The 12,547-nt window shown below is 51.2% G+C and overlaps 1 protein-coding gene across 1 annotated transcript in view; it reads left to right on the forward strand.

The window, feature by feature from the left end:
• Nucleotides 1-12,547, forward strand: part of HUWE1 (HECT, UBA and WWE domain containing E3 ubiquitin protein ligase 1) — a 1,034,695-nt gene that overhangs the window by 918,008 nt on the left and 104,140 nt on the right. The window contains 1 exon segment of the mRNA XM_030194273.1: nt 10,042-10,154. Within this exon segment, the coding sequence (XP_030050133.1) occupies nt 10,042-10,154 (113 nt within the window).

Genomic DNA, 12,547 nt, shown 5'->3' on the forward strand with positions numbered 1-12,547 from the left:
ATTTGACACTGAAGGCCATCTTTTTAGTGGCCATTACTTCGGTGAGACGGGTGTCAGAGCTCCAGGCGCTGTCCTGTAGAGACCCTTTTCTGCAATTTTCAGAGTCCGGGGTCACGGTTCGGACCATGCCTTCCTTCTTGCCTAAGGTGGTTTCAGCGTTTCACCTAAACCAACCTATTTTCTTGCCCTCCTTTGTCAAGGAGGAGTTTCCAGAATCTTTTGGGCAATTGCACCTGTTGGACGTACGCAGGACTCTGCTGCAGTATCTGCGAGTTACTAACTCTTTCAGGACCTCTGATCATCTGTTTTGCTATCATGTCCTCGCAGAGGGTCTCCAGCGTCTAAAGCCACTATTGCCCGCTGGCTCAAAGATCTATCTTTTCAGCTTATTTGCTTGCTGGCCGGCCTCTGCCTGATGCCTTTAAGGCGCATTCCACTAGAGGAATTTCCTCTTCTTAGGCTGAAACTGGAGCACTCTCTCTTCAAGAGATTTGTAGTGCAGCAACATGGGCTTCTAAGCTCTTTTGCCCGACATTACAGGCTGGATGTGTCTGCCAGGAGGGACGCACATTTTGGAGCGCAAGTGCTGGCGCGTGGTGTGGCTTGTTCCCACCCTATCTAGGGATTGCTTTGATACATCCCATCTGTAATGGCTGCATCTGCTTGATGACAAGGAAGGGAAAATTAGGTTCTTACCGTGATAATTTTCTTTCCTTTAGTCATAGCAGATGCAGCCATGATCCCTCCCTGTCTGATTGCTATCTGCTGTAAATCTATTTCAGGTTCTGTTCATGTTTCCTGGAGATTCTGTCCTTGAGAGAAAGTCGGAAAACAGTCTTCAGGATTCTTGTTCAATTAAAGGAGGATGACTTAATTCCCTCCAGTTTCATGTTTTGGAGGATGAGTTTATTCCCTCCAGTTATGTCTCAGTGGAGGATGAGTTTATGCCCTCCGGGAGGATGTTTCATTCCCTCCATTCTGAGTTAATGCCCTTTGTTGTAGGGCCATCGTTCGCTGTGAGGAAAGCTCATGTTATTCCCATTGCGGTTTACCATACTGCTTTGGAAGCTTCAAATACTGAAGAGAGGCAGTGGAGCAAGCTGGTATGAGGCACTGAAAAAAGTGTGCTCTCTATCTCCCTCTGGTGGTTGATGGACACAACCCATCTGTAATGGCTGCATCTGCTATGACTAAAGGAAAGAAAATTATCACGGTAAGAACCTAATTTTCCCTTGCTCTCCTAAAGCAGTTGCCGGTCTAGCTATCCTGCAACATCTACCTGTGTTGTGTAGTTGCAACAGTCCCTGTTTGCTTACCATTTTATGTGCACCAGCTGCTTATATGGCATCAGAACTTTCAGATGTCTATGGTACATTGGCTGGACATTTATGTGGCAACTCGGTCAGCAGCTGACTTCATGTCATTGGCTGTGATAACTATAAGTAGGGCATTATAGTCTGCATCCACGCATATGTCAGCTATGGCAAGTGAATGTTATATCATATTGTGTGTAGCATTGGTAGATGTGGCTTCAGTTAAAGCATGCAAGCATATGGCTTCAGAGGCAGTGGCCACCTGTGTGTTTCCAGTTACCACAGCTACCTCTATCCTTCTGCTGCCTGTATGGCACCAGGTACTGCAGAAATCTATATGGATAATGCTGCACAACCACCTCTAGCTATTGTGGCTACATGTGTAACATTTCTTGATGCATTTACTTATGGTCCATGGATGTTTCAGTAGACTGTCTTCACTGGTTTTGATGGATGACTGGGTGCCTCAACTACTCTGCACAACTATTTAGTACAGATTCGCCAGTCACTCAAATGGCTCAGGCTACACAAGCCACCTACTTTGTGTGATTCTACAATCTAGCTGTTTTGCGCAGCTAACTTGATAGCACTGGCATTAGACCCCAGTGTCATACAACTGCAGGAAGTCCCTAATATTGTGTTATTTCTCAGACTGATAGGCCCCCATCTTATGTTGTCCTGTCTGAGTGTCTCATGTCTCAGAGTTCTAATGCCCTCTTGCTCTTACAATGACGTTTAGGTTTTTGTGTCTGAATAGAACACTCTTTGACATCAGGTCAGTCAATACCTATTCTCATTAGTCATCCTTCTTTACTCTTGGCAAAGGGTGTTTTTTTTAATTTTCCTTGGTTGTCATAGATGTATTTAGGTTGCACAGTTGTTGTTCAGCCCCTGATAGCTGCCTTCCTGTATTTCCTTCTGTGGATATTCAACTTCCCCAGGATTTCCATTTAGTTGGCAATATTACCTTCATAGATCTACCTTAGTCTTAGGTTGTTACCTTCAAAAACTCTTTCAAGGAATAAAACAGTCGGGTTTGTTTCTTGGTCTGCGCATCTCTTCCATGGTCTGTCAATGCTGTTCTCCGAGGACAAGCAGGCTGCTTGTTCTCACGACTAGGTGACGTCCGCGGCAGCCCCCACCAACCGGAAGAAGCTTCGCGGGCGGTCCGCACGCAGGGCACGCCCACCGCGCATGCGCGGCCGTCTTCCCGCCCGTGCGCGACTGTTCCCGCCAGTCTTGTTTTTTCCGCGCTGGAGAGAGTCGTGCGTCGCCGCTCTCTCTTGTCAGCCCCGAAAAACCGTCTCGTTTTCGCGAATTTCTTATTTCTTATTTTTTGTTTCTGGTTCCCGCGCGTTCCGGACCCCTTTTTCTTTTTCTTGTTAAAAAAAAAAAAAAAGTGTGAACGCGCTTGTTTTTCCCTCGTTTTCTAGCGGGGGCGTTGCGTTGCGGCCTTGTGGCCGCGCGGTCGATTTATTTTTCGAGGTGTGATTTACCGCCACCATCGACGACTTTAATTTCGCCGACGCGATTTTTCCGTCGATGTCCTCGAAGGTACCGAGTGGATTTAAGAAGTGTGGTCGGTGCGGCCGGCCTATCTCGCAGACCGACACCCACGCTTGGTGCCTCCAGTGCCTCGGGCCGGAGCACAATATCAAGTCGTGCTCTTTGTGTCTTGGTCTCCGGAAACGGACTCAGGTTGCGAGGCAAGTTCTGAGGGACCGTCTTTTTGGAACTTGCGCCGGCCCCTCGACGTCGACCTCGACGGCATCGGTATCGACAGCCGGTTCTTCGGTACCGGTATCGATGTCCGCGAAATCGGCACCGATGGCATCGACCCCAGGAGCACAGGTCCCGTCGGCCCGCCGGTCCTCCGGTGAGGGTAGGGGTGAGAGGCCGCGTGGGCAATCGGCCCCGGTCACTCCCTCTGCCCATGGCCCTCGGGACCGAACCCTGTCTGACCCGGTTCCTCGAGACCGAGCGGGATCGACCTCCTCCTCTTCCGTTCCACCTGGCGCTGATGACGGGCACCGCAAAAAATCAAAGAAGCACCGTCATCGGTCGCCTTCGATGCATCCGGCTATCGGTGCCGGCGAGGAGTCGACGCCGAAGCGTCAGCGTCGAGAGGAGAGGTCCCCTTCGGTAGTGGAGGTACCGACGCGTCAGGGTCCCAGCACTTCGGTGCAGCTTCCGGCACCGATACCTCTACCGGCCCCCCCGTCTTTCCCGACAGCGGGCCTGGACGAGTGCCTCCGAGCCATCCTTCCGGGGATCCTGGAAAGGCTGATGCGCCAGGCTGTGCCGGCGCCGGGGGTGCTTGCGCCCTTGGCGTCGTTGACTGTGGCGCCGGCGAGCTCTAGCCCGGTGCCGAGGCCTTCGACACCGCCGCCGCTTGCGGCGCCAGTCTCGGCCACCACGCAGGTGGAGTCCCTGTCGACGTCGATGGAGGGAGCTTCGTCCCTGCCGGCGCGGGAGTCCACTGCTCGACGACACCGAGGCCTCGGTGCCTCGACGTCGAGCCGGGCCCGGTTAAGGACTCAGCTACATGAGCTTATGTCCGATACCGAGGAAGAGGCCTCGTGGGGGGAAGAGGAGGACCCCAGATATTTCTCCTCAGAGGAGTCTGCGGGCCTCCCCTCTGACCCCACGCCTTCACCAGAGAGGAAGCTCTCGCCTCCTGAGAGCCTCTCCTTTGCCTCCTTTGTAAGGGACATGTCCATTTGCATTCCCTTCCCCGTGGTCTCTGTGGATGAGCCGAGGGCTGAGATGCTCAAGGTCCTCGACTATCCATCACCACCTAGAGAGTCCTCCACGGTGCCGTTGCACAAAGTCCTCAAAGAGACACTGCTTCGGAACTCAGACCCAGAGTTAATGCGGCCCCAATTGCCCCATGACTCGGCGGTCGTGGATTCTGCTCTCAAGAGGGCACGGAGTTCGAGGGATACCGCCTCGGCGCCCCCGGGGCGGGAGTCTCGCACTCTGGACTCGTTTGGGAGGAAGGCCTACCAATCTTCCATGCTCGTGACCTGCATCCAATCTTACCAGCTCTACACGAGCATCCACATGCGGAACACTGTGAAGCAACTGGCGGACCTGGTTGATAAGCTCCCGCCGGAGCAGTCCAGGCCTTATCAGGAGGTGGTCAGGCAGCTGAAGGCGTGCAGAAAGTTCCTGTCCAGGGGTATATATGACACCTGTGACGTGGCATCTCGTGCTGCGGCCCAAGGTATAGTGATGCGCAGGCTCTCATGGCTGCGTGCCTCTGACCTGGACCACCGCACCCAGCAGAGACTGGCCGACGTCCCTTGCCGGGGGGATAATATTTTTGGCGAGAAGGTCGAGCAGCTGGTGGACCAACTGCATCAGCGGGAAACCGCCCTCGACAAGCTCTCCCACCGGGCGCCTTCAGCATCCACCTCAGCAGGTGGACGTTTTTCCCGGGCCCGGCAGGCTGCGCCCTATGCTTTTGCCAAGCGTAGGTACACCCAGCCGGCCCGAAGGCCTCGACAGGCACAGGGACAGCCCCAGCGCGCTCGTTCTCGTCAACAGCGTGCGCCTAAGCAGCCCCCTGCGCCTCCACAGCAAAAGCCGGGGACGGGCTTTTGACTGGATCCACGGGAACATAGCCACCCTCAAAGTGTCCGTGCCGGACGATCTGCCGGTCGGAGGGAGGTTAAAATTTTTTCACCAAAGGTGGCCTCTCATAATCTCCGACCAGTGGGTTCTCCAAATAGTGCGGTGCGGATACGCCCTAAATTTGGCCTCCCTTCCACCAAATTGTCCTCCGGGAGCTCAATCCTTCAGCTCCCATCACAAGCAGGTACTTGCAGAGGAACTCTCCGCCCTTCTCAGCGCCAATGCGGTCGAGCCCGTACCACCCGGGCAGGAAGGGCAGGGGTTCTATTCCAGGTACTTCCTTGTGGAAAAGAAAACAGGGGGGATGCGCCCCATCCTAGACCTGAGAGGCCTGAACAAATTCCTGGTCAAAGAAAAGTTCAGGATGCTTTCCTTGGGCATCCTTCTGCCAATGATTCAGAAAAACGATTGGCTATGTTCCCTGGATTTAAAGGACGCATACACTCACATCCCGATACTGCCAGCTCACAGACAGTATCTCAGATTCCGCCTGGGCGCACGGCACTTTCAGTATTGTGTGCTGCCCTTTGGGCTCGCCTCTGCCCCACGGGTGTTTACAAAGTGCCTCGTGGTGGTGGCGGCATATCTACGCAAGCTGGGAGTGCACGTGTTCCCATATCTCGACGATTGGCTGGTCAAGAACACCTCGGAGGCAGGAGCCCTCTGGTCCATGCAGTGCACTATTCAACTCCTGGAGCTGCTGGGGTTTGTGATAAATTACCCAAAGTCCCATCTCCAGCCAACCCAGTCTCTGGAATTCATAGGAGCTCTGCTGAATACCCAGACGGCTCAGGCCTTCCTTCCCGAAGCGAGGGCCAACAACCTCCTGTCCCTGGCTTCGCAGACCAGAGCGTCTCAGCAGGTCACAGCTCGGCAGATGTTGAGACTTCTGGGTCATATGGCCTCCACAGTCCATGTGACTCCCATGGCTCGTCTTCACATGAGATCTGCTCAATGGACCCTAGCTTCCCAGTGGTTCCAGGCCACCGGGAATCTAGAGGATGTCATCCGCCTCTCCACCAGTTGCCGCACTTCACTGCTCTGGTGGACCATTCGGACCAATTTGGCCCTGGGACGTCCATTCCAAATTCCACAGCCCACGAAAGTGCTGACGACGGATGCATCTCGCCTGGGGTGGGGAGCTCATGTCGATGGGCTCCACACCCAGGGTCTGTGGTCCCTCCAGGAAAAGGATCTGCAGATCAACCTCCTGGAGCTCCAAGCGATCTGGAACGTACTGAAGGCTTTCAGAGATCGGCTGTCCTGCCAGATTATCCAAATTCGGACAGACAATCAGGTTGCAATGTATTACGTCAACAAGCAGGGGGGCACCGGATCTCGCCCCCTGTGTCAGGAAGCCGTCGGGATGTGGCGTTGGGCTTGCCAGTTCGGCATGCTCCTCCAAGCCACATACCTGGCAGGCGTAAACAACAGTCTGGCCGACAGACTGAGCAGAGTCATGCAACCGCACGAGTGGTCGCTCCATTCCAGAGTGGTACGCAAGATCTTCCGAGAGTGGGGCACCCCCTCGGTGGACCTTTTCGCCTCTCAGACCAACCACAAGCTGCCTCTGTTCTGTTCCAGACTTCAGACACACGGCAGGCTAGCGTCTGATGCCTTTCTCCTCCATTGGGGGACCGGCCTCCTGTATGCTTATCCTCCCATACCTTTGGTGGGGAAGACCTTACTGAAGCTCAAGCAAGACCGCGGCACCATGATTCTGATAGCGCCCTTCTGGCCCCGTCAGATCTGGTTCCCTCTTCTTCTGGAGTTGTCCTCCGAAGAACCGTGGAGATTGGAGTGTTTTCCGACTCTCATTTCGCAGAACGACGGAGCGTTGCTGCACCCCAACCTTCAGTCCCTGGCTCTCACGGCCTGGATGTTGAGGGCGTAGACTTCGCTGCGTTGGGTCTGTCGGAGGGTGTCTCCCGTGTCTTGCTTGCCTCTAGGAAGGATTCCACTAAAAAGAGTTACTTTTTCAAGTGGAGGAGGTTTGTCGTTTGGTGTGAGAGCAAGGCCCTAGAACCTCGTTTTTGTCCTGCACAGAACCTGCTTGAATACCTTCTGCACTTATCAGAGTCTGGCCTCAAGACCAACTCAGTAAGGAATCACCTTAGTGCGATTAGTGCTTACCATTATCGTGTGGAAGGTAAAGCCATCTCTGGAGAGCCTTTAGTCGTTCGATTCATGAGAGGCTTGCTTTTGTCAAAGCCTCCTGCAGTGTCATGGGATCTCAACGTCGTCCTCACCCAGCTGATGAAACCTCCTTTTGAGCCACTGAATACCTGCCATCTGAAGTACTTGACCTGGAAGGTCATTTTCTTGGTGGCAGTTACTTCAGCTCGTAGGGTCAGTGAGCTTCAAGCCCTGGTCGCTCATGCTCCGTATACCAAATTTCATCACAACAGAGTAGTGCTCCGCACCCACCCAAAGTTCCTGCCGAAGGTGGTGTCGGAGTTCCATCTTAACCAGTCAATTGTCTTGCCAACATTCTTTCCCAGGCCGCATACCTGCCCTGCTGAACGTCAGTTGCACACATTGGACTGCAAGAGAGCATTGGCCTTCTACTTGGAGCGGACACAGCCCCACAGACAGTCAGCCCAATTGTTTATTTCTTTCGACCCTAACAGGCTAGGGGTCGCTGTCGGGAAACGCACCATCTCCAATTGGCTAGCAGATTGCATTTCCTTCACTTACGCCCAGGCTGGGCTGACTCTTGAGGGTCACGTCACGGCTCATAGTGTCAGAGCCATGGCAGCGTCGGTGGCCCACTTGAAGTCAGCCACCATTGAAGAGATTTGCAAGGCTGCGACGTGGTCATCTGTCCACACATTCACATCACATTACTGCCTCCAGCAGGATACCTGACGCAACAGTCGGTTCGGGCAGTCAGTGCTGCAGAATCTGTTTGGGGTGTAAATCCAACTCCACCCTCCAGGACCCGCATTTATTCTGGTCAGGCTGCACTCTCAGTTAGTTGTTCTTCGTAGGTCAATTTTCTGTTTTATCCTCGCCGTTGCGAGGTTCAATTGACCTGGGTTCTTGTTTTGAGTGAGCCTGAGAGCTAGGGATACCCCAGTTGTGAGAACAAGCAGCCTGCTTGTCCTCGGAGAAAGTGAATGATACATACCTGTAGCAGGTGTTCTCCGAGGACAGCAGGCTGATTGTTCTCACCTACCCTCCCTCCTCCCCTTTGGAGTTGCGTTTTCATCATTTTGCTTGTCATTCAACTGACGGGAACGGTCGCGCACGGGCGGGAAGACGGCTGCGCATGCGCGGTGGGCGTGCCCTGCGTGTGGACCGCCCGCGAAGCTTCTTCCGGTTGGTGGGGGCTGCCGCGGACGTCACCCAGTCGTGAGAACAATCAGCCTGCTGTCCTCGGAGAACACCTGCTACAGGTATGTATCATTCACTTTTTCTATTATTCCTTCTTATCAAGGGGTTCGCATCCTCCTCCTCTTCCATAACTTTTGTCTTTCCAGAGCCATTCTGATTGCTCTGGGTTCTCTCTACTAGGTACCGCTGGAAAGGATCTCTAAGGTTATTCCAGTTTACCTGTATCTCTTTGTCAGTTTATTAGTCCAGAATCTCTCCCTGGTTAATTAATTTTGTTTTGCTTACAAGATATATTTTAAAGATATGGATTCTGCTTGAACGTTTTTCCTAACCTATATTATGTCAGGGGTCTCCTGACTTGAAATGAGATTGAAGGGGGGCAGACTCAAGAAAAATGTCAGGAAGTATTTTTTCACGGAGAGAGTAGTGGATGCTTGGAATGCCCTCCGGCGAGAGGTGGTGGAAACGAAAACGGTAACGGAATTCAAACATGCGTGGGATAAACATAAAGGAATCCTGTTCAGAAGGAACAGATCCTAAGGAGCTTAGCCGAGATTGGGTGGCAGAGCCGGTGGCAGGAGGCGGGGATGGTGCTGGGCAGACTTATATGGTCTGTGCCAGAGCCGGTGGTTGGAAGGCGGGGATAGTGCTGGGCAGACTTATACGGTCTGTGCCAGAACCGGTGGTGGGAGGCGGGGTTGGTGGTTGGGAGGCGGGGATTGTGCTGGGCAGACTTACACGGTCTGTGCCCTGAAAAGGACAGGTACAAATCAAGGTAAGGTATACACAAAAAGTAGCACATATGAGTTTATCTTGTTGGGCAGACTGGATGGACCGTGCAGGTCTTTTTCTGCCGTCATCTACTGTGTTACTATGTTGGTGAAATATGTGCATGTCAGTAGAGTATATGCCTCATGAACTGGTAAGGTTATTACCCAATCGAATTACTTGGTCTTGAAGTTTCAATTTTGGCCATCAGACAGATTTTGAGCACCATTGCTTGGCTATTCGAAATACTGAATAGTCTATGCTGCAGAATACTAGGGTTATCATATTTTCTCCGAGAAAAAGAGGACACATCCTGCACCCCCTGTCTCATCCCGCCCCCTGTCACTTTGACACCCCCTCAAAGAAAGAGAAGTCTACAGCCGCGCTGGGCAGGAAAGAGGGAGCTCTTTCCTGCCCTGAAGAGGTAGCTAGACCACCAGGGCACCACACTAAGGGAGGGGGAGGATAGGACACCCCTGAGGCCCGCCCGCTCCCGCCAGCCTGCCCATTCGTCCACAAATCTGGACAAACGGGCAGCTGGCAAAACCCACCCGGATGCCTGGCCATGTCCTCAAAACGATGCCATGTCCGGGTAAATCCGGACATATGGTAACCCTACAAAATATTCTTAAGGGGCAAATCACAAGAACTATTTTCAACTTCTCTCTCCATCTGCGGGTAGAGGAAACACAACCCATTGGTCTGATGCAACTTGAAAGTTATCAGGTAAGACATAACTTTTCCTTATCAGCTATTCACCAGGATTTAATCATATTGATTGATGTATAAGCATGTACCTGCATAAGGTGGGTATACAAATCTCTCACCCTTGGGCTACTATGTTATCTGTTCTATGGAATCACCCTATAGAGTCTGGTAGTCACATTAAAGAACAAGGTTTACATGCTCTGCAAAACTGGCAAACATGGGTGGGAAAGAGCAAGCAGATTGTAAGCTCTTCATTCTCTAACTCTTTCTTTGTTTAAAGCTACAACAAAGGTCAGTAAACCACCAGCCAAAGTCAGTGATGGTGGAAGCAGTACAGCAGACAAGATGGCAGCATCAGGGCTTACAGAAAAACAATTGCAGCTGTCTGTGGAGGTGAGATGATCTGCCAGCATCCTTTAGTTGGATTTCTTTTCTTCACGCATGCTCACTTCCTCCTCGACCCTCCATACAATTCCAGACTCATGGGTTATGTATTCTTACCAACTTGTGACATCATTCCATAAGTACCTTGTGCAGCCCTCTACCAGCCAGCAGTTGCAAACAGAAAAAAAGAAAAAATAGTAAAAATAAAAAGGATATTGAGGATATGGCTGGATTGGCTGCAGCCACCCTTTTGAACCCAGGGGTCCCTTCCTCCTCCCACCCACGCCTTACTGTTACTGTGGGCTCACCTGATGTTGCCTTGGCAACTCATAGGAAGGGGTCTATGAATGCCTGTTGCTGGGGGACAAACAAGAGGCCTCATAAAACAGAGCTCCTGCTATGTTTAAATAAATAAATTTGTGTGTGTATACAGTGTCTGGAAAAAATAGGACCCCCCCCCCCCCAACATTTCCCCAAATAACCCAAAAATGTCCTACTGTTACAGAATCTTCTTCCTGAAATTCAAAACATTTGAGTATTTTATTTTTCAACAGGATGGAGCTCCAGTCCATTAAGCTTGCAAAACAGTTTGAGCCAACAGCACAGTGGTGGTGAAAACTTTGTGAATATGTCAAAGTTGAAGGAGGACACTTTAACACAAATTATGAATTAACTAAGAAAGAAAATTATACTAATGTATTTTTAAAGGTCATAACTTTGCAACTGTTTAAACATTTAGTATTTTGAAACTATGTAAAGGGTCCCATTTTTTCCACACACCATGTATGTCTGTCTGTCTATGTTTGTATCTATCTATATATATAAATAGTCATTAGAGAACATTCTTACCGGAGTCCATGTATAGAAGAGTTTTTGTTTCCCAGGGAGTTGGGGGGGGGGGGTGAATAATGTACCAGAGTTCCTTGGTGCTTTGCATCATCTTCAGAGCGGTTGGGGGGGGGGGGGGGCAGCGCCATGTGTTAAGAGGCATGAACACTAGCTGGGAAAGTGTGTGGAGGGACAACTTGAGTAGGCTACACTACCTGTGCTCTGCAGCACTCATTGGTCAGTTGGCACTATCAGTGGTCATTTATGCTTGTGTGAGTTGCATTCCTGAGTGCCTCTGGAGGTCCACAAAACTGATGAGTAGCAGGAGGCTGCAATGGCAAGGGACTCTATTTTGTCCCTCAGTAGTTCAGGCAGCAGCTCAGGATGATACCCCCACTCCCCCACTTTGTGGCCTCTGTGGGTTTTGGATCAGTTGGCTGGCATCAGTTTGGGGTCAGATGTTGCTCCAGACTTCTCCCCGGAACTTATTCTCTTAATACACCAAGCCTTCTGTATGAAGCAGGGCTTGGGTGCAGGAGGACAGTCTAGCAAGGATCTACCTTCTTTATCCAGATAGGGGCTTCCCAGGATTAGTCATCCTAAACTAGTGGTGGAGGAAGATCCAAAGGAACTTGAATTGTAGCGTTCTGGGTGTTCTTTTGATCCAGAAGGAGGAGTTGAGGGAAAGCTAGTTAGGCCCTGAGGCAAAGGTGTAGCCAGAAGATGCTACTGTGGGTCGCATTTTTCTCTGCAGTGAGCTGCCTGTATTCATTTCCCAAGTATAGGCCATACTGAAGACTTCAGAAGCCCAAACAAGTGGACAGTGCAGAAGGTTGAGGACCTGCTTTTAGAGGGTATTCTCTTCAGGACATTTTCAATGCATAGAGATATTAAGGAAATGATAGTGGCTGAATGGGACACCTCAGACATGGGGATCAATGTTGTCAGGTCTATGACCAGACTGTATCCTATCCCAGTAGAAGAGAAGGAAACCTTGTGTTTTTCCAAGGTAGATGCCCTAGTTTCAGCAGTGACAAAGATGACTATCCTGGTGAAAGGTGGTGCTGCCTTGGAGGACCCGCAAGATCGTCAGATGGAGTTCTATTGACACAATCATTTGGCATGGCAGGGCTGCAAACCATGGCCTGTAGTTATGTGACCAGGGCATGTTTTTACTGGGCAGAACAGATGCCTGAGGATTCTGGAAACTCTGCTGGGGGTCCTTCCCAGGCAGAGCCCTTGGAGATAGGTACAGCCTTTCTAGTCAGTGCCTCATACAACCTTATTAAGGCCTTAGCCAAAGTGATGGTCCTATTAGTGGCAGCACAGCGTTTCCTCTGACTGAGAAACTGGTCAGCGGATTTCACTTCCAAGATTCGTCTAAGTAAGCTTTCCTTTAAGGGAAAATTGCTCGGGGAGGATTTGGAAAAACAGGTGAAATTTGAGGAGTCCAAGATACCAAGGCCTCCCAGAGGACAGGTCCAGAGTGGCTGAGCAGGAATAGTTTTAAGGAATCCACGAGGTATACACTGGGTAAAGTGAATTACTCATGGTGAACATATTTTCTATCCTGT

The sequence above is a fragment of the Microcaecilia unicolor genome, chromosome 2, assembly GCF_901765095.1.
Source record: "Microcaecilia unicolor chromosome 2, aMicUni1.1, whole genome shotgun sequence".
Taxonomy (NCBI): Eukaryota; Metazoa; Chordata; class Amphibia; order Gymnophiona; family Siphonopidae; genus Microcaecilia; species Microcaecilia unicolor.